The sequence below is a fragment of the Anguilla rostrata genome, chromosome 13 (assembly GCF_018555375.3).
Source record: "Anguilla rostrata isolate EN2019 chromosome 13, ASM1855537v3, whole genome shotgun sequence".
Lineage (NCBI taxonomy): Eukaryota > Metazoa > Chordata > Actinopteri > Anguilliformes > Anguillidae > Anguilla > Anguilla rostrata.
The window spans coordinates 37,190,352-37,210,719 of record NC_057945.1 but is presented as its reverse complement, the minus strand read 5'-3'; the positions used below and the strand labels follow the sequence as shown (position 1 = coordinate 37,210,719).

Below are 20,368 nucleotides of genomic sequence, written 5' to 3'. Positions count from 1 at the left end.
TGGATTCCGCTTAGCAGCACGTCTGTAAAATGTACTCTTTTTTTCTGCGTTCCCATGTGTCTTTAAGGTGCAGTTTGACAAATCTTTAAGACACTCTTTTTGGATATGGTTGGATCTTCTACCTCTGCCTTACGGGTCAGATTCATGTAAAAAAAAAAGGCTGCAATGAAATAAATAAAAAATAAAATATATATGTATGTTCACTTGAGCCTTATCGCTCACATGAGTACATGACTGATTATAAAATTGTAAGGGTTATTACAAGCCTAATATATATACAGTATTTTTATTGAAAATAAAATCTTTGAACTAAAAGGAAGCGTGTTCAAAAAGGGTTGGCCCTCAGTCCTGCCTGTGACAGATGTTTGTGAGTGTCTTATTTTCTGAAATAAAAATGGTTATTGTCAAAGGCACACTATGCAGGATTTTAGCCTTGCTGTGGTCTTGCGTTTGCAATCAAAGAAGTATCCTGCTCCTTCCTCAGGCCCGCCCACTTCTCTCTGTTTTCATACCATAACTGTCACCATCGAGTAGAAGCATATTCCAAGGCTGACTCTGGTATTTGTACCCATTGCAATGCCACTTTAGCAAAGAAAAATGTTGTGCACTTAAATTACATTTATGGAGGTTATTGCAGGTCACTGTATGTACAGATCAATCTGTAGTTTTGTGATGAAATGGTAGAAAGATCTGTTACCTAAAATTCCCCGTTAGTTCTGCTGCTGTTGATCTTCTTGGTGTCCTGGAATGGGAACTATTCATTCATAAAGTCTTTTGAGTATTTGCATTGATTTACCAGAACAGACATTTCTAGGGCACGGAACACATGCTTGTTGTTTCAACGCTCATGGTAAAAATGTGTTGCTAATTTAATGGTATTTGGTGAGAGACATAAACTTCAAATGACAGTCATTACATTTTAAGAGGTTTAACGTCGTAAAACTCTTAAAATGTCACAGACTCTCAAAAGAGACTCCAGTGATCTTCATTACAGTATATTTAATTTAGAACGCCAGCAAGATGAACAGTCTCACCAGCAATGGAAACAATGGGTAGCCTGTTAAATAAACACATATGATCAAACCTCTGCCCTTCAGTTGTTTTTTTTTTGCTTTGTTTGTTTTGGTTTTTTAAAAGGAATATTATACAATATTGTGGGTTTCCTGGACCTAACAGAGATGCAGTAATAGTTTTTAAATGTCAAAATCAATTTGCCAATTAGAAGAAATGAACTTGAAGTTGTTTAGACGGCTTTTATAGCGTTTACAAGTTTGTTTTCCCAAGGATGGGGTGTACGCAACCTTGTGTGACACAGTCCATACGGAAGTCATCTGTTGAATTTCTGAGGCAATGTGATACAAATTACCATAACCCTTGAGTAACAGTTATGGGTAAAAGACAGGTTTTTCTTTCGGAAATGTTGGCTGTTCATGTCTATCACGTAAGTGCACAGACGGTGTGAGAAATTTAAAGAATGTCTACCGCAGTGTTCTCTCATTAGGCTGCATAGAGTTGTGTCGGTATCCAAATACGGTTCCCAACGAGATTGCTCAGAATTGCATAATACCTATGCTGTTATTTGGCTGGAAAAATAGGACACTGAAACCCCCCTAAAACAGAGGAATGTCAAAATAAACCATGCTTTGAGCATAATCCTTTCCATATGCTTGAACTCAGAATTCCTAGGAAGATAAGATGAACATTGGCTATCATGTCTTCAAGATAAATGTATTCTTTATGTATTATTAAGTTTAAAAAAGACAATATATTCACCTGCATTGGAAATGTATTTGGAGTTCATCCATTTAGACAAATGCATTATTCAGTGTACAGCATATTTATTTAAATATATGGCAATACATTTTTGTTGCATACCCTGGTGCTTTTATGCTTGTTTGGTTACAGACCAAGCTTGCCTATACATGTTTATACTGTAGTTGCCGGTGACTTTAATCTACAGAAAAACACAAAGCTATACAATCTAACAAAAATAACACTCAGATAAAGGTTATTGTGATCTTTTATGTACTGGTCAGCTATACACTCTGTGGTATAATGAAATGCATTATTGAGCCAGACTTCATATGCAGAGGGTGGGGGTCGGTCTAATGCTGGGGTGTGAACAGCATCTTTGTTAAAGTGTAGAAGCAGATGGGAGTAAATTATTTAGGACAAGATCACTAAAACTCTCTAACTCGCTATATCTGAGTCTTCAGTGCCTGTCCCTCTGTGAGGACGAAGAATGGTCTGTGGTTCTAAAATACAGTTGAGAATTTATTTATTTTCGCTATTTTCTATTACATAGCTACTTCAGCAAATACATTCCGAAATACAAATTACTCAAGCATTCTGGGGGGAAAAAAAAGCCCAGAATGCTTGAGTAATTGAACTCACCGCTGCTGCAGGCACACATTTTAGATCAAATGAAAGCGACGCATGTATTCGATGGGATCGACGTAGCGAAGAGAGATCGACAGCGAAGGGATTTACGGCGCGCTTCGGTCATCACAGCGCCGTGGCGAAGCCTATCCGGTTGTTGCGGCGATCGAATTCCGTGTAGTAGCGGGCGATGAAGTTGGCCCCCAGCACCCATATGGGGCCGGTGGGGGGGGGCACATCCAGGCCCCTGAAGGTGACCGTGCAGGTGTCCTCGCCGAACTGCGACTGCTACGGATAAAATTTAAAAAATAAAAAAATTTTAAATCAGGAGGTTCAGGGCCAGGGTGCTGTTCTGTATGAACAACCGGTATCTATCCTTACAGGAACCAGAGGTGGAAAATCCAGAAGGTTGAGAAAGTAAAAGTCCCTCCCCAGTATTTTTGTTCCCATCACTTGGGTTCGCTGACTAGCACAATCATCCAGCCAGGAGGTATGACCTATCAGTGAAATCAGCAGGCTGAGTTCATGGGTGGAAGAAACAGGATGCAGGACTTTTACTTTCTTTCTGAATCCTGGACTTTCCACCCCCGGTGGTCCCCTTGTGTCCCCTATTACTGGAACTGTGTTTAGATATAATCATGAAAGCAGACAAAAAACAAACACACACAATGAAAAAAAAGAAAAAGCTCAGCATTGCTATAAGAACTGACTAATATTTAGGTTTTCGGGGTTAAATACACTGTAGAAATCCAGAGATACAAACCTCAGAGTTTCAGACCAGCCAGCCATATGTACTACTGTAAGAGTTGATTTAACACTGAACATTTTAGGCTACTGTGTCTGTGTAATTATTCCATAAACAAACTGTACCCATTGGATGTAGTCCTCGTCTGTCAGTGGATAGTCGACACCATTGAACTGAAAGGAAATGCTTGGCAGGGACTTGACCAGATTGCAGTTCACGATGTACTGTGGAGAGGAAGCACAGGAAGGGGACAGAGATTGTGAGAGGCATTATAAAACGGGTTGTTTCGTTCCTGGATGCTGATTGGCGTTCTACGGTGATTGCAAACCCGATAAAGAAGGGCTGCCCAACCCTGTTCCTGGAAATCTACCGTCCTGTAGCTTATCACTCCAACCCTAACAAAGCCACACCTCATTCAACAGCTATAGATCAACCGTCCTGTAGGTTTTCACTCCAACCCTAACAAAGCCACACCTCATTCAACAGCTATAGATCTACCGTCCTGTAGGTTTTCACTCCAACCCTAACAAAGCACACCTCATTCAACAGCTAGCGATCTTGCCAAGCTGCTAATTAGTAGAATCAGGTTTGCCAAATTAAGGTGTGAAATGAAAACCTATTTGATGGTAGCTCTCTAGGAACAGGATTGGGCACCCCTGCGAGAGAGTAACAGTTAATCAAACATCCTGTTTGTGAGCAATATCACTCCACACACAAACTGTTACGAACAAATAATATTACAAAATAAATAACATTGTGTCATCAATTAATTGTTTCTACGTATATGCTTTAACCGTTTTTATAGAAGCGATTATGGTACTCTTGTGCTGTATTGCTTAAGTGTTTATGTTTTAAGGACTTGTATACCATTTTTTTTTTTTTGGATCTGGAGTTTTATTGCGTTAATTACTCTGAGCATGCTCTTTATTGAGTGCACTTGTAAAGAACCATTGTCCTTTAACTGAATTCCCATTAAAAGGCATTCTGTTAATGTACAAAAGATTTAGTTTTATTTTAAAGACATTCTGACTGCAGCTGTGCAAGCGCACAATCTATAAAATACGTTGAGTAATAAATCTCAAGTTTTATTTTCTTATGTGTCATGTACGCAGATGTGCAATGGCAATCCTATTTTCAAAAAGCCTTATTTACTATGTTATATATAAAAAATATATTAAATATTTCCTGTACCTTGTAACATGGATAGAATATGCAGAGAGACTATAGAGAGATAATTTTTAGAGACTAACCGGACATTAGAACTTGGCCACCCTAACAAGGAAAGTAACCTGTGCAGGCTTTCCGATCAAGAATGCACACTGTAAAAATCTACTTCCCAGTATTTTACCATAAATTTGCATTATTTATTTAGTTTTTTTTTTAAGTACAGTCTTCACAAGGGAAGCTTACTATCACCACCTATGTGACCGCTCAATTAAGCAACGTTGACAAGTTTCTTAAAAAATAACAATAAATTATAACTATTAGGACCATTAAGGTAATTTTAAATTGTTTAAAGAAAGCACTAAAATAAAACTTCAGGGTGACTACAAGAACATTCTGTTTGAGTTGACTCAGCTTGTAGAAAGACCCAGGGTGCGGGTAAAGTACTAAACTATCAAGATGTTAGTTTCAGCTGAATGCCCAAAAACAACTGGACAATGCCTGAGAAGAAACTGACCAGCCAGATATTAAAACGGTCTCCACAGCGTGTGTTCATCTTCGGCCAAAAGACCTCACCCATCCACCCTTTTTACAAAACTGATGCAGCCCCTGCTCTCAGCTAACAGCTGGAAGATCGCGATTGCTAACAGATGGTAAAGATTGAGATGGCCTAATGCGACTTTGTGTTTGTGCAGAATATGAGTTTGATTTGTAATGAATGTTTATGCAAAAAAAAAAGGCTTCTGCATTGCACTAATTGTTAAAATTAGCCAGCATTTTGTTAGATCACAAATATGTGATGAGAATTTTTTTAACTGAACAGTCTAATGCTGATGTCACAATCACTACTGGTAACGGAAAGAAATGGAGTTCTAGAACACTAAAAATAACAATAGTAATAAATAAAAAAATAACATTCCAAAAAACCTACTCTTCAAAGGGTTAAATAAGCTTATAACAAGGCTAATCTTTAAACAGTAATCAGATAGAATGCACATTTACTGTGGCTATCCAGGAACTATGGATGATTTTATGTTCTTTTCTTCTACTTCAGAGGTGGGTAGCCCAGCTTCAAAGAGTAGAAGTACTAACCATGTATTTCCTCCAACAACATGCACTAAACCAGCTGATTCTAATTCGCACAACTCTTCAGCCAGGTAGGATAACTAATTAGTGTAATCAGCTGGTTTAGTGCATGCTGGTGGAGCAAATACATGGTTAGTACTTCTACTCTTTGAAGCCGGGTTACCCACCTCTGTTCTACTTTTCAGTTTTTTTGAAGCACATGGATTCATTTATGGAGCATTCACAAACTTTTACTAATATAACACAAAACATTGTGCTCTGTTTCTTTCATATGGTATAACTTTCACTGTGTATTTCACATGTCCCTGCCAGATTTTCATTAGAGAAATGCAGGTTGAAATGAAAAATAAATATTTTTGTTAAAGTATACCTTGTGGTGTTGACATTCAAACTGGAGCAATTCCCATACAATATTATGTTTATGTAACTAATGCTAAAATGTAAGCTTCACGTCTGCATTGGCAGAAAACGTTTAAAGAGGATGCAAAATTTTCATTTTCCAAAATGAGCTTTGACGTCTATCAACAGCAATAAAGCCACTTTTCCATCTATGTTTTAAAGGAACACATAATATATTATTAACATGTTTTGCTTACGCACAGAAATGGAAGAATATTATTTGAGATGTTACATATGGGATATTGTATAGTTGTGTAAAAAAAAAAAAGTTGTGTAAGTCGCTCTGGATAAGAGCATCTGTTAAATGCCTGTAATATAATACTAAAACTGTAACAGCATACTAAAAGGTTATGCAGCGCATACTAAAACATTTTATACAGCATACTGCAAGGAAATATTCCTTATACAGCCTCCCTCATGTGCATAAATCTTGTATGTTTCACGACTCAAAAGTCTGACCTTTGCGAGGCATGGGTCTGCACGGTAATGACCCATCCTGGACTTTTATTGTTCCCCTCGTCGTGTAGTTCTAGGACCTTCGGTGTAGATTGTATGGTGCCAACATAAACTGTGGACTGTAATTTGTCGGACAGCAGAGCTAAACCCTCTGTGGTGAATGTCTTTCTTTCATGTACATGTAAGACGCCTGAGGACAAGGGCAGCAAGGATTATCCGCGTAGCCCCCCCTCTGTCTGTGTACCCCTCCCTCTGTCTGTGTACCCCTCCCTCTGTCTGTGTACCCCTCCCTCTGTCTGTGTACCCCTCCCTCTGTCTGTGTACCCCTCCTTATGTTTGCGTACCCCTTCTCTTCCCTCTGCTGTGACGTCTCGTGGCCTCCTATGGCCCTTCTAGTACTCCGTGAGGCGGGCCCGTGATCGTCACTCCCGGACCTGTCGTGTCCACCTGGGGCCTGTTGGACGGACCCCTCTCACTGTATCCCCTTGCTAGGTCCCTCCTCTTTGACCTCTGGACGTAGCCCTCCCTGCTCTGACGAAGTGGACCCTGTGTAGGTTACGAGCGAGCCTTAGTGCGACCCGTGCTAGTTGGGTGAGGTAGGAGGAACGGAGAGGCGGGGCAGGAGAGGGGAGTGTGTTGGGTGAGTTGCAGAACAGAGGCGAGAAACTGGAGAAGAGAGAGACATAGATAGATAGAGAGAGAGAGGGAGAGAGAGAGAGGGGTGGGGGGGAGAGAAAGAGAGGGGCGGGGGAGAGAGAGAGGCGGGAGAGAGACAGAGAGAGAGAGATAGACAGAGCAAGAGATAGAGAGAGAGAGAGAGAGAGGGGCGGGGGAGAGAGAGGGGGGAGAGACAGAGAGAGAGATAGACAGAGCAAGAGATAGAGAGAGAGAGAGTGTGTGTGAGTGAGAGAGAGAGAGACAGCAAAAGAGACACAGAGACATATAGGAGGTCAAGCAACATTATATTATGCACTGTAATTGGCAATATACTGTTTAATATATAATATGTATCCATAATCCATAATGCACTGCCTTAACATCGAGTGTGTGGTGGGACTTAAATATTATGATTGAAGCCCATTTTCCTAAACACAACATCATTTTTTAATTTTTGTTATATCTCACCCTTTCATCCCGAGTTCCCACTTGCCCAGCTGGTTGGTTTGCAGGTACTGGAAGGTGCCGGTGTAATAGTTGGGATCAGTGCCCCCCAGCACGATCTCTCCTCCAGGTGTGCGCTTTGGGTCTCTGCCGGAAACACAGGTTCGAAGACAATGTAGCCACGTCACATTCTTTTAAAGCCGTGCCTTTCAGTCATTTTATATTCATTTTGTCTTAGAAACGGGTGTTTTTTTTTTTTTGTACATCATTTGGACACTTGTGGTCATTTATATGGAAAATATTCCATATATATTTGATGTTAAGGTATGCAAAGCAGTTCACACAACCAATCAGTGCAATGCAGGTTAGCCTTGAGAAACCTAAGGCAGGCAGTTTAAAGTAAGGTTTCCCAGCAATAGTACCTTTTAAAAATTCCTTTAAACAATGTTTATAAAGCATGGACACGGAGCATTTTCAAAAAGAACATTTTTTCTTGTAATGAGAGATGACGGACTCACCGGCTGTAGTACACAGAGAAGACCTCCTCCTTCAGGACGTGCTGGTTTATGATGCGGTCGAATACTGGGGTGATGCCGTCGATGGCGACGTTGGGGTACCCCATGCCCAGAACCCCGTCGAACTTGGCGAATATGAAAGGCATGGCAGGCAGGGCGTTGGCCTCTGCAAATACCTGAACCACGGGGATCCCGCCCACCTACCACAGAGTGATTACCCGACAGGTCACACAGCCAAACAGAGCATCTATTACACAGCAGGTCACACAGCCAATCAGACGGTCAGCTGCACAGAAGGTCATGCAGCCAATCAGAGCATCTGCTGCACAGCAGGTCACACAGCCAATCAGAGCATCTGCTGCACAGCAGGTCATGCAGCCAATCAGAGCATCTGCAGCACAGAAGGTCACGCAGCCAATCAGAGCATCTGCAGCACAGCAGGTCACACAGCCAATCAGAGCATCTGCTGCACAATGGGACACATAGCCAATCAGAGCATCTGCTGAAGTTTCAAGTAGGTGTTTGTTGATGTCATTCCATTGGTTGGTTTTCATGGTTACACATCTGTTATATTGCTTTAATTAGTAAGATTAATTGCTGATGTATTGCGCATTTTAACAATAAAAGTAACATGAATGACAAAGCACAATTGCAGAATAATTTTTTATCCAGAATAATAAAACTGAATAACATTTTAAAATGCTCTTTTTCTTCAAGCCCACTCAAGAATCATCATCCCAGAGAAATTTTCAAAGAACACAAATTTTCATTTGCCTAACTTTCTGGGAAACAAACCCATACCAGCCAGATTACTTCTGCCGGAGGTCACACATATATTTCAGATCTGGTACAATTTAATCTCATGACATACTGATTAAATGGGTTCCTGCACTCGCGTGTGTATGCACAACACTCACTGTGCCTCTGAATTGCGTCTTGCTTCTGAGAAATGTCGACAAAATAATGATTGAATCTTCAGAATTATGACGCAGCTGTCAAGTACAGAATCGGAGACTAGTTAGTTAGAACAGACTATTTAGGGGAACTGGATTGACTCAATGCTGTTTTCTTTGGACGCGCTTGAGCAACGAAAAGACGGCTAACGGCGGCAGCGACCGGCCACTTCTGCATTTTGTTTGAAATGTCTACGCTGGCGGTCATCGGCTCCGTAAAAGCCCAGCCGTCCATTGAGGCGAGCGAGAACCGCCCGGGTGTCTTACCTGTCACTCTCGCTCCTCTGAGGGTCTGATGGACAGGCGCGATGTAATGTGACCTTTCCATTGGTAATTACGACCGGGGTGATTCTCATGGGGGCCTGCGTCTTACAGTGTTTGTTTCCCGCCTAAACACTTTAGCCCTTCATTAAATTAATTACTTGATAAATCTAATCAATTTTCATTTGACAATATCAATGGGTCATGATCAGCTGGAATGTGACCCATTGATAATGAGCAAAATCTCCTCTTCTCTGTCCCAATTTCTTTCGGTAAGAAAAAGGGTTTAAGTTTCTTAAACATCTTCAAAGAAACTAGGTTCTGAGTTTCTGAGTTGCAGCAGACTTGCAAGATTCTGGATCCAGATGGCGTAACAGCTGCTAGTGGCGTAACATTTACTGAGAAAAGTGTAATTTGACAAAAAAAAAAAAACTGACATAATCTGTTATGCCATGTTGTGGCAGCTGCTATGTCATGTGTATGACAGTGCTATGTCACTATGAATAGTTACAAATTACACAGTTAAAAAAAAAAACAAAAAAAAACTATTGGCTCCCAATTAAACTCAAAAAATTTTAACAGCATTAGCTTAGTTTAAGATGAAGAAGAAATATTTCTTTGAATCAGGTGAGTAACATATAGATAGATAGATAGATAGATAGATAGATAGATAGATAGATAGATAGATAGATAGATAGATAGATAGATAGATAGATAGATAGATAGATAGATAGATAGAAGTTATCAATTTTTGGGGGGGTAAATATAGTGTATTATGACAAATGCAGGCTCAGACGTGACAAAATAGCTGCAGAAACAGTGATTGGGCTAAACGTTTAATGTCATCCATCTTTTCAAACCTTATGTTTTCTCTATCCTTTTATCTCAATTGACGAAAAGAAAATCTTACGAGCATTTTTTTTCTTAAGTTGCAGCACTCACCACGACCACGTCCTCGCTCAGGTAACCCCGCACATTTCCAGTGGCGTATTGGATGGAAAACCCCGTTCCGTTCTCGACGTGCGTCCGTGATTGGGAGGAGTCGTATCTGTTGTGGGTAACTGAGGGTGTGACAGACATTATGCTGCTGGATTTAACAGAGCGGGAAATTGGGAAAAACGAGCTCCATTAAAACACGCGCGTGTTTGTTTGCAATTACGTATCAAAGGCGGTAGGCAGTTACACGTCAAAGGCTCGTTTTAGCATTTTAGCATTACTTTCTCAAAAGACGTTTTATAGCGCTAATAATGGTGCAGAAACACAGAGTAGAGGTTAGAGAGGTGGATATATAACCAGATGTTGGCAGGGTTTTAATCCTGTTGGTATTTGAACCGATAATTCTTCAAGAATAATATGCGGTTGCGTGAATGTGAAATGTAAACTATAACGTAATCTGGGATTACACACATTGGATAAATACATAAATGCTTAATTGAAAGAAAACAATAAAACAAATATGAAGAAAATATGCAAAAACAAATCTTCTACGCTTGATAGAATAGCATTCCAAATAAATCATTCTGATGTAAACTATTTAAACCAAAACAATAATCCTCTCATAATTGTAAATCAGATCCTTGATTTCATTTAGTGGGAAAAACAGCGCAGTACTATGCAGACAATACTATGCAAATACATAAATAATCAAATGGAACAGTGTAACAATGCTGCCCTCTAAGGGTGCGAATTAGTAGAGCACAGTTTTGTGCCTGTGGTCTCTTAGAATTTGACAAACAAACAAAAAGACCTTAAAAGACCAGCTGGCGTCATTCTTTTTTGTACTGAATTACTGCCGAGCTTTTCTAACTAGTTTCTACATGTTAAGCAGCGATTATTAGCAGCACTTGTGCCACAGGAAATCTCCTTTTTAAAAAAAGTGGGTATCTGGGAGAGGGCATCAAGTGACCAGGCTTACAGCAGGCGGTGTAGAGGGGGGAGCAGGTGGCAGAGGGCACCCACAGGTTGGCAGAGCCCGTGTCGAACACCACGTTGAAGGTCTGGGCCGGGGAACCGATGCTTATCTCCCCGAAATACTGAGTCTGGAAAAAGAGAGGGAGAAGAGATAAGGGAGCTGGGGAGAGGGTGAGGGAAACGTTCATGGAAGGAAAAAAAAGGGGGGGGGGCAGATACAGAGGTGAACTGACAACTGCCTGAGGCCTCAAGCGTTGGGTTTGGAGGGGGGCTGAGGGCTGAGTTTTGGGTAACCTGATGACAGTGGAAGTAAGTCAGATGGGCCCTATGGGATTTTCTGTCTAGTCTCCCCCCCCCTCTGCCCAGTCTCTAGAATCACCTCTGCTTAGACAGAGGAGAAGCACCAGACATGGAACTCTAAGCCACAGTCACATGGCCTGTCAAATCTAATCACGGCTTCCTCAGCAGTGCCAGGCCTGGCGAGCACTCGTGTGTAACCCCCGCCAGCGCCGTGGCAACCGGCTTGAGTTCTGCTGGGGGGGTGGGAGGGGGGGGCGTGGCCTCTCCTCGGGGGGGGGGGCTTACGTCGAAGTAGTTGATGAGTGGCGTGGGGGCGGTGCCGTTCCCGGAGGCGGGGTCACCGGCCGGCGCCTCGGCCAGCGCGGCGAGCGCCTGGGCGGGTGACACGCCCATGTCCCGCAGCGTCTCCCGGACGGACGGCATCTTCCTCAGGCTCACCCTGCAGGGGGGGGGGGGCGGGACGGAAGATTCCGGAAGGGTCACACTGTGGCGGAGGCCGGGCCTTGTGCGGCAGTGTAGTGTAACGGCTAAGGAGCCTAAAGGTCACAGGTTCGATTCCCAGGTGGGACACTGCCGTTGTGCCCTTGAGCAAGGTACCGAACCTGCATTGCTTCAGTACATATCCAGCTGTATAAATGGATGCAGTGTAAAATGCTGTGTAAAAGTTGTGTAAGTCGCCCTGGGTAAATGCCTGTAATGTAATGTATTTTGCAGAGCCGTTTGTCAAGGGTCCCAAGAAATCTGAGGTGCACTGTGTGTGTTGTGAAAACTGTATGTTGAAACATTTGAGGCTCTTTTTTTAAAAGACCATTTGATTCTGCAAATTAAATTGTTGAATAAGGAAATTTTGACTTTGGTCTTTTTTGAAAACAGTGTGCGGACAGCATGTTCCTCTATTTAGAATTTTTTTCTCGCTCCACGCACCTGTTGCTCAAGTTAGTGTTCATTGCAAGTTTGTATAGCGCGACAAGTCAGCACTGTATCTGATGAAAATCATACTGAGTCATTGTCAAGTAGCCTTGTTAGCATGTTTGAAAAATCCAGCTCTTTGTACTTTTAAAAAGTAAAAATAATCTAATTGGCTCAAATGGACAACATAATCTTTAACTGAGGGATGTGATTAAACAATCATCCCACTAAACTACATTTACATTTTTCTTTTTTTTTCTTTGCTTGTAGAAACATTTTCCTAGGTTAAAAGCAGAAGTGAACTATTTACCTGCTTACGTTAGCTGCAAGCTTGCTTCAGAGGGTTTAAAACAGGAAACACTGTCAAATCGCTTATGCATTGTTGTTAATCAGTCCAGCCAAGTGACAGCTTATTGCGATGTTGTAAAATGTCCCAATGATGTTTTCTGTTGAAAATTTAAATTTAGGTTGTGACTGTGCTCTGCTTTCTGTCTGAATTGTGTTTGCTATTCTGATGGAAACACAGATACAGTGGTAAAGGTCATCGTTACGTGGCTGTACTGGTGATTTATGAGGTGCCAGAAGAACATTAAAATATGTATATTTTTAAAACAGTGCATTACATTTAGCAGACACTCCTATCCAGAGCAAACAAGCCTTTGTATGAAGCGTTGAATTATTGAACAGGTAAGACAGTGTGCATCTGTCATGTGGACATGCGTACAGTACGTGTCAAATACAACTTTCAGCAAATATCCCAAGCCACACTGTGATTGATGGCACAGCGTTTGTGCTGTCGTTCAGCAAGCAAATTGAAATCCGTGTTGGGAAGAGGTCACAAGCCCTTCTGTGAATAATCATAGATTTCCTCCGCTGTGTTTGTAATGTGAGTGCAAATGTATTCACCCTGCTTGTGCAGCACTCAAATTTTATAATAAAATAATACAGAACCCAGAAATCACCTAAAATCAAACAATGACTGCATGTTGCTTCCCCATAAAGCTCATACCTTTTTTATCAATTAGCGTTACATTCCAACCATTTTTACCTCTCAAGTAATGAGTAATGAATAAATTAATGAGTAATGAATAAAACATTTATTGATTTCAAAGTTAAAGACTTTGTATTACTACAGAATAATACATGTGAACATGTTACACATGTGCATTTTCCATATAAAATTATTTCAGTCAAGGAATTGAATTGCCCTTTTCAGCATGTGTAAATGAATAACTGTTCAGGAATGGAAAAAAGTAACTTTCACTTGCATTTAAATGTCTCAAATTTGAGGGCAAATTTTGAATGAGCTTCTGTTTCTCATCTCCTTCAACTTCTTCCCTTTCTTCCTTTCCTCATTTATCTTACTTTGTTGACAGTGCCGGTAATTTCAGCTGACTGAAGTGTTTGTAGAAGCATTTGTACATTACTATATCTATTATGTATGCATGCACCTTTATAAAAAATAATACGCAAACTTGACTGGTGTTATCATACACGTACAGTAATAATAATTATTCTTGCAGATAAATGAAAGGCAGTCATCCAAGAAAGTAAACGATAGTTAACAGTGTCTTTTATCTGTGGCGTTAGTTTTTTCCCCCTATTGAAACATTCCGTGAACGGGAGCCATGTTTAATTCTTTGTTCTTTGCGTATATATATCTTTGGCTCCGTTGCTATGGAGAGAGAGAGAGTAAAGATTACCTTCTCAAAGCCTGGCTGGTGGACATCAGCATTGACAACACAATTACAGGCCAACATCGTGGTGCCATGGTAACAAGAGTGCCAGGCGCCACTCAGACGATGTCTTCGAAGAAAAAATGTATAAATAAACAAATAAAAGTAAATAAACTTTAAATAAAAATATGGTTTTAAAAAAAAAAGAACGATGAAAATCAAATGTTCTCAGTTTGTTCACTCTTCGTTCGATTCCTTTGCCTGCGTCTCTGGTAGACTGGGCTTTTCCCGCTCTTTTTATACGACCATCACTCCGTACAGTACCGACCGACGGACATGTCTCCATGGCAACGTTCACCGCCGTATTTTCTCAACCCGGCCCTCCTCTGATAAAATGGTCACCCTGAACTCTCACCTTTGACCCCACTGGAAGGTCCTGAGATGGTAAATAGGGAGATCCTGCTCTCAAGGCCATATTTTTTGCAAAGTTGACCCCATGTCACCGTTCTACAGTCTGAATGTCACCAGCCAAAAACTGTGTGTGGAAAAGGAGGCGAGACTCAGTGTGAGGGAAGTAATGCGATTCCTTTACCACGCATCATATTTGTTGTCTCCACATTAGGTAACTAAACTGTAAGTAAGCAGTGATTAATTAGATAAACACAAAAAAAAATGTTAATGAAATTTATGCAATCCTCAGGTGAAAGACAATGCAGAAGCTGCTCAATGTCCACCTATGTGTCTGTTTGAACAATATGTAAGAAGAGTTATTGAGTCTTTGTGTTTTGTGTCTAACCTCGACTACATGTCAAATCAATGAAAAAACTAAAATATAAAAATTGCGGACAAGGGAGAATCGATCATAAGCAAAGACAATATTGCATGACAATGGCTTGCAAGCACCAACTGAAGGTTTTTACATTAATTCTGAGCATGTTTATATAGCATTTTTTGTTTATGGTTCAAAAAAATCTATAGCAACTTTTATATTTTTGCTCTCAACAAACATAATTTATCTTGCTTATGGTTTTTTTAATTTATTTTTTACTTACTGTATATTTGTTTGAAGTCAATAATTTGACAAGGAACATCAATTGGATCAAGAATACTGAGAGGTCTGTGATGGATTGGCAATCTGTCCAAAATGTATTCCTTCCAGTGCATGCTGGGATAGGCTCCAAACCTAATAAGCACAGGGCCACTGTCAACCGGGGACAGGGGGGACGGGGGGACGGGGAGACGGGGGGTGGAGGGGGGGGGGTGGGGGGGGAGACAGGGGGGGGGCAGCCGGTACATTGTCCCGGGCCCTGGAGGAAGGGGAGGGGCCCAATGGGGTGTAAAATTTAGGTAAAGATTTTGAATGACAGCCACAGGGCAGGCATTTTGTCTCAGGCCTGGAGGCCCCCCCCCATATAATTAGGTTAGATAATGGATGGATGAATGGACGCTGTGGGGTTATCTGACAGTTTCCCTCTTAAAGAGGAAACGGATGCTACTGGAAAACACCTTTTTCTGATACAATCTTTCCTATATTTTAAACATGTTGAAAAACATATTGAGTTGAGCCGATATTTCTTGCCTCTGAAAGCCCCAAATTAAAATACAATACCACAAGAATTGCTCAGCTGAAGAGGCCTACAAAATCTGGCTTCTGTAAAAAGTCCAGACTCATTAGAAAACAATGAGTGCTACATTTGGAACAGAAGCAAAAATGTTGATGTTCAATGCTTGTGGACTTGTTTGCCAAGTTCTTAATCTCTTAATCTTCCAAGAAGCATTGCTGCAAGAGAATGGAAAGTAATCATATTTATCGTGTAGCGGTTTCCGACATTTGTTCACTGCTGTTGTGACTATAGGCTTATGTCACTGAGGAGAAAACACCTTTTAGTCAGTCATCATTCCTTAACTTGCTTTCAATTCAGTTCTGTTCTGAATTTAATTTGAAATAAACAAGCATCTCCACGGAAAATTTCAGCAACTTTCATTTGACCACCTGCTCAGGTTATTTCTTAATCTCAGAACAAAAAAAATAAAAATGAACAGACTGGTCTCTCTCTCTCTCTCTCTCTCTCATGGACTCTCTCCTGTGAGACTTGACACAGATGGGAAACATTCCTTTCATAATGACTCAGAGAGACACTCAGTGGTTTCTCTCTCTTCCTCCTCTTTGTCCTCCAGAGAATGAATAGTGTATAATGGATGCTGTTCACTGATCCAACGTTTGCCTGACCCTGTTTAGAAAACCAACAGCCTGAGGAAGACAGTGCTATCTATACGAGTACACTGGCATTCAAAGGATTCAGGGGAGTCTGTTTGTATGTCTTAAAGAAATGAATGGCAACCCAGAAACAGAGCTTGTAATTGATTAGTACCAGATACATACCACCACAAATGGGGGGTGGGGGGTGGGGGGGTAGTCACAAAGGGGTGATACATTTTCGAAGGATCAACCAGCTGGGATTTAGTCAGAGGCAGAGATGGTGTGTGGAACAGTACTTACAGAAACAGCAAATAATTGAAGCTTTACTCACATAGTCGTTTCTTTTTGTACAAGTGCGATTCTAAATTCCAGGTTCCAGCATTACAGAATTTCGTTAATTTCCCCCTTGGAATGTTTATCGCCCCCCTGTGTACATTGACTCAGAGACTCAGAGAGGGAAGGATTCCAAGAAATCTTGTCAATTCATATTTCAGGGAATTTTAAACCGTGATGAAGAACACATGCGTGCTACATGTCGCTTAGTAATGTTCTGATATCAAGCCCCCGTTGTGAAACGCGGCCTGTCGGACGTACGTTGGAACGAGGCTGCAGAAAACGTGGCCGTACTCTGCAGGTCAATGCGAATGCAAAGTGCATGAGAGATCCGGCTGAGTAACGAGGCCTGTTTTCCGGAAGCTTCTGGGCACCCAGGACGAGCTTTTTTCCCATGCCTGGTAGCGTAGCGTGGGGTGCAGAGGGGAGGTCAAGAGGGGGGGGGGGGTCTGACGCAAGGCCTCCACTCAGACGTGTGGGAAAGAGACCGGCTGACCCCCCCGCCCCAGAATTACGGGTCACGAGAGAACCTTCCAGAGTGCCCCTCACTGCCTGCCAACTGGAAAAGAAAATAATAATAATAGCCACTGGGCAATTTAATCAACTGTTGAGCCGTCTCCTCCTACCTACTACTGCAACAGAACACTGAGCTGAGCAACTAGCATTTCTGACTCATGGAAATTAGGTGGCGCAAAATGCAAAGTCTTAACTCAAATGAGAAACAGACAAGTGAAGGTTTGACTCATGTGTGAAACAGGTAAGTGAATGTTAAAGAAACAGGTGACTGATAGTTTGACTCATGTATGAAAGAGGTAAGTGAAGGTTATAAGAAACAGGCAAGTGATGGTTTGACTCATATATGAAACAGGTAAGTGTATGTTAAAGAAACAGGCAAGTGGAGGTTTGACTCGTGTATGAAAGAGGTACGTGAATGTTAAAGAAACAGGCAAGTTAAGATTTGACTCATGTATGAAAGAGGTAAGTGAAGGTTATAAGAAACAGGCAAGTGAATATTAAAAAAACAAGTGACTGATTGTTTGACTCATGTACAAAAGAGGTATGAAGACTATATATAAGAAACAGGCAAGTAAAGATTTGATTCATACTGTACATGAAATGGGTAAAAAAAGGTTATGAGAAACAGGCAAGTGAAAGATTGGCTCATATGTGAAACATGTATATGAGTGAGAGAGAGTGAGGGAGAGGGGAGAGAGAGTAAGGGAGACAGAGAAAGAGAGAGAGAGAGATAAGAGGAGAGGACAAGAAAACAAAATAATTCTCCCCCAGTGCAGGCCACAAAATTCAGGTCATGGCAGCCAGATATCTCTCCCTCATTTACCAATGAATCACTAGAGCATTTGTATCTCATCTATAAAACCACTCTCTACAGCAGGGATCAGCAGCTCGCGGTCCTCGAGGGCCGAGAACTGCTGGTTTTCCACCCTCCCTTTGCCTGGGAGTCAGGTGTGAAGACAGCCTGGCCAATCAGTAGCACTAATTACCCAGGAGAAAAGAAAACCAGGGCTGGATTTGGATTCGAGGGCCAGAGTTGATGATCCCTGCTCTACAGTCAAGCACTGGCCCATGATGAAAAGCAAAAGAAAGAAACTTAACCAAGTTAAAAGTTAAAGGGAATCTGTTCTACCCACTTACTTCCTTATCCTTAGAGACTGGACAGCTCCTCACTGTTTTATATTTATGTTTTTTGTTTTTTGTTTTTGTTTTTTTTTTGCTCAAGTAAAAGAAGGCCAGCTCAATTGGGCACAAATATGCTTCGAGATACCAAGTCAAATTGATTTTTATTTATTTGACTACTTCAAGCAGACAAATAATATGTTGGTATAAATGAACAAACATCAAAATGAATAACATGAAAATGAACACATTTTGTAAAACATGTCGGCTGAGAATTCAGCTTCTGTGTTTATCTGTATTTGTTCTGACAACACTGAAGTCACAGCAGTGTTTCCATGCTCTCTGAACAAGCTTTATTCGTCTCTGGCGTTGCAGACATTAATTAAAGATGGAACATTTTACCACAAAATCATCTAAAATATTTTTTTTTCTTCCCATTTTGGTGCCTTTAAATTCCCATTTATCAACAGGGCACTGTATTTCATTTAATGAAGGAATCTGCATATTAATCCAGTAGTTTTAAGCATTCCTTTTCTTCGTTTTAATTTTCTTGAGAAATACAAAAACAATAGATTTGTGGATGAATTTTTAAATAAAGTACATTTCACAAGTATAACTGATGATTATGATAGCATGTCATGTTTCGCACAGTCAGATTAAACTTTAACCGTAATGGTATACAATATAATGTGTTTTTTTTTTTTAAATGATGCACTGATGTCCCTGCTATGTGAATCAGTAATGTGACCTGTTCCCACATCTAAAAAAAAGTGACAGATTGATAAAATAACATTTGGCTGTATTTTTCCTCTCTTCTAAAACTACAGCTGAAAATACAGCAGGTATGGCTTAATCCCTAATGTGTGTAGCTGCATGCAAGTGATCATGTAGGGGCTGTAGGGGTGTGTGATAGGTGTAGGAAATGGGCCAGTTTATTTAATAACCACAACAAAAAAAAACTCCTAGTGAGGGGCACAGTGACTGTTTGTGTGGCATCTGCAACATATTGCTTGTAGCGTTCGTTCAGGACCAGCGGCCTGAAAGTTTAAATATTGAAAGTGTCAATTGCTGACAGCTGAGTAAACCCATTTCTACTGACACCCCCCAACCCCAAACCCCCCCCCCAAACATACACCCAACTCCCCCTTACCGTCGCTAACAATGGGGGTGAACACGCTGCCGGTCTCGCCCTCCCCGTCCGTAACCCACCATTAGGGCTCCAGTCCACCAGACAGCTTCCCCAGAGAGCCGCACCGGCAGAGAGAAAGGTGGAAAAAAAGATACAGGAAAAAAAAGAGGTATGTACTTTTTTTTTTTTCCTCTCCTTTGTCTTCAAATAAAACCCCAAACTCAGCAATCATAATTCCTTTTTCTTGCTCTAATTGTTACTATTGTGAAAGAGAAAATGGGAAAAGATGGTATGGTCTTAATAATTCCAGGTCTCCTTTGTTAGGGCTCAGGATTGTAGGATTTGGACAAAAGAATGTACTAAGACTGCTTATTTAAAAAAAAAAAATGAAAAAAAAAACCTGACAAGCTTTTAAAAATTCCTTTGTGCAAGACTTGGTGACTAATTGCTTTAATTGGTCTGTTTTACGTTTTTAGTCTTTGGAAATTACATTTCCAGCAGTTTTTTTTTGTGGGGGGAGGGGGGTTACTTTATCATTTTCTATGCGACTGACTGGTTTGCATGAATCAAACTGCGCATATCATTGCTGAATGTAAGCAAGGCTGTGACTGCGATAGCAATAATGGTTTTAATTGTTCCCTTTAAAATGCAACTTTGTTTTTTTTTTTTTTTACAGTTATTTTTCATCTTAGGTTCTAAGTGTTTATTTTCAGTCGCTTTTGATGTCTTCGGGTTAAGGCAGCGCAGACAAAGTCTCCCGTTCACAGACTCACGCGACGTTCAGGAGCAAACATTCCACCTTTTCCGCATTCTTCGCTGCGCTTCGAGAGCGCAGTGACACACAGGTGCGACAGCTGAATCACCGGGAGGCTTAAGCCTGATTTAATTTGCCTACTGGACCTACTGGGTCAAAGGTCAAAGGTCAAAGGTCAAGGAAAGCTCAGCAATAGGCTTCTGGGTAAGATAATTTATTTATGCTGTTTGGAGGCCCTGCTTGTTTGTTTTCTTTTTTCTTTTCTTTTTTTTTTCATTGGATGAAGCTTCCCATTTTCTCAAGGGTTATTTAAATTTTAATTTTTGTTTGTTGAAATCTTCTTGAAATTCTAAAGAAGGTCAAACATTAAATTCCAAAGAATGGTTGAGTGTGCTCACATTCATTCACTGCTGCCTACTATGTTCCCAGCTGTTGCTGAGTACAAAGGATGGATAGAAATTA

General features: G+C 41.0%; 2 protein-coding genes across 4 annotated transcripts in view; one reads left to right on the top strand and one right to left on the bottom strand.

Moving 5' to 3' along the window:
• Nucleotides 1-1,768: 1,768 nt before the first annotated feature.
• LOC135238354 (renin-like) lies at nt 1,769-14,135 on the bottom strand. Its single transcript, XM_064306142.1, has 9 exons — nt 13,883-14,135; nt 11,556-11,709; nt 10,975-11,098; nt 10,002-10,120; nt 7,849-8,045; nt 7,355-7,477; nt 6,629-6,755; nt 3,250-3,348; nt 1,769-2,667 (listed from the first exon to the last, which is right to left on the bottom strand). The coding sequence occupies exons 1-9, from the start codon at nt 13,948-13,950 to the stop codon at nt 2,506-2,508; spliced, it is 1,173 nt and encodes a 390-aa protein (XP_064162212.1). The 5' UTR covers nt 13,951-14,135; the 3' UTR covers nt 1,769-2,505.
• Nucleotides 14,136-19,172: 5,037 nt separating this feature from the next.
• optc (opticin) overlaps nt 19,173-20,368 on the top strand; it is an 8,319-nt gene continuing 7,123 nt past the window's right edge. For 2 of the 3 annotated variants that reach the window (XM_064306014.1, XM_064306012.1), the window contains exon 1: nt 19,173-19,321. The gene's annotated coding sequence lies outside the window, so the exon portion shown is untranslated. Of the gene's footprint in view, nt 19,322-19,902; nt 20,111-20,368 lie in introns of those variants that run through there. The other variant, XM_064306013.1, reaches the window with a different exon arrangement.

Bases quoted from the DNA above. Each gene is read 5' to 3' on its own strand.
- LOC135238354 (XM_064306142.1), bottom strand. From the start codon at position 13,950: ATGGCACCACGATGTTGGCCTGTAATTGTGTTGTCAATGCTGATGTCC. The intron at 3,349-6,628 runs GTACTAGAAGGG...TCCTCTCCACAG, and splicing joins TCACGGGCCCGCCTCACGGA to TACATCGTGAACTGCAATCT. The intron at 2,668-3,249 runs GTACAGTTTGTT...TTTTATCCGTAG, and splicing joins ACGAGGACTACATCCAATGG to CAGTCGCAGTTCGGCGAGGA.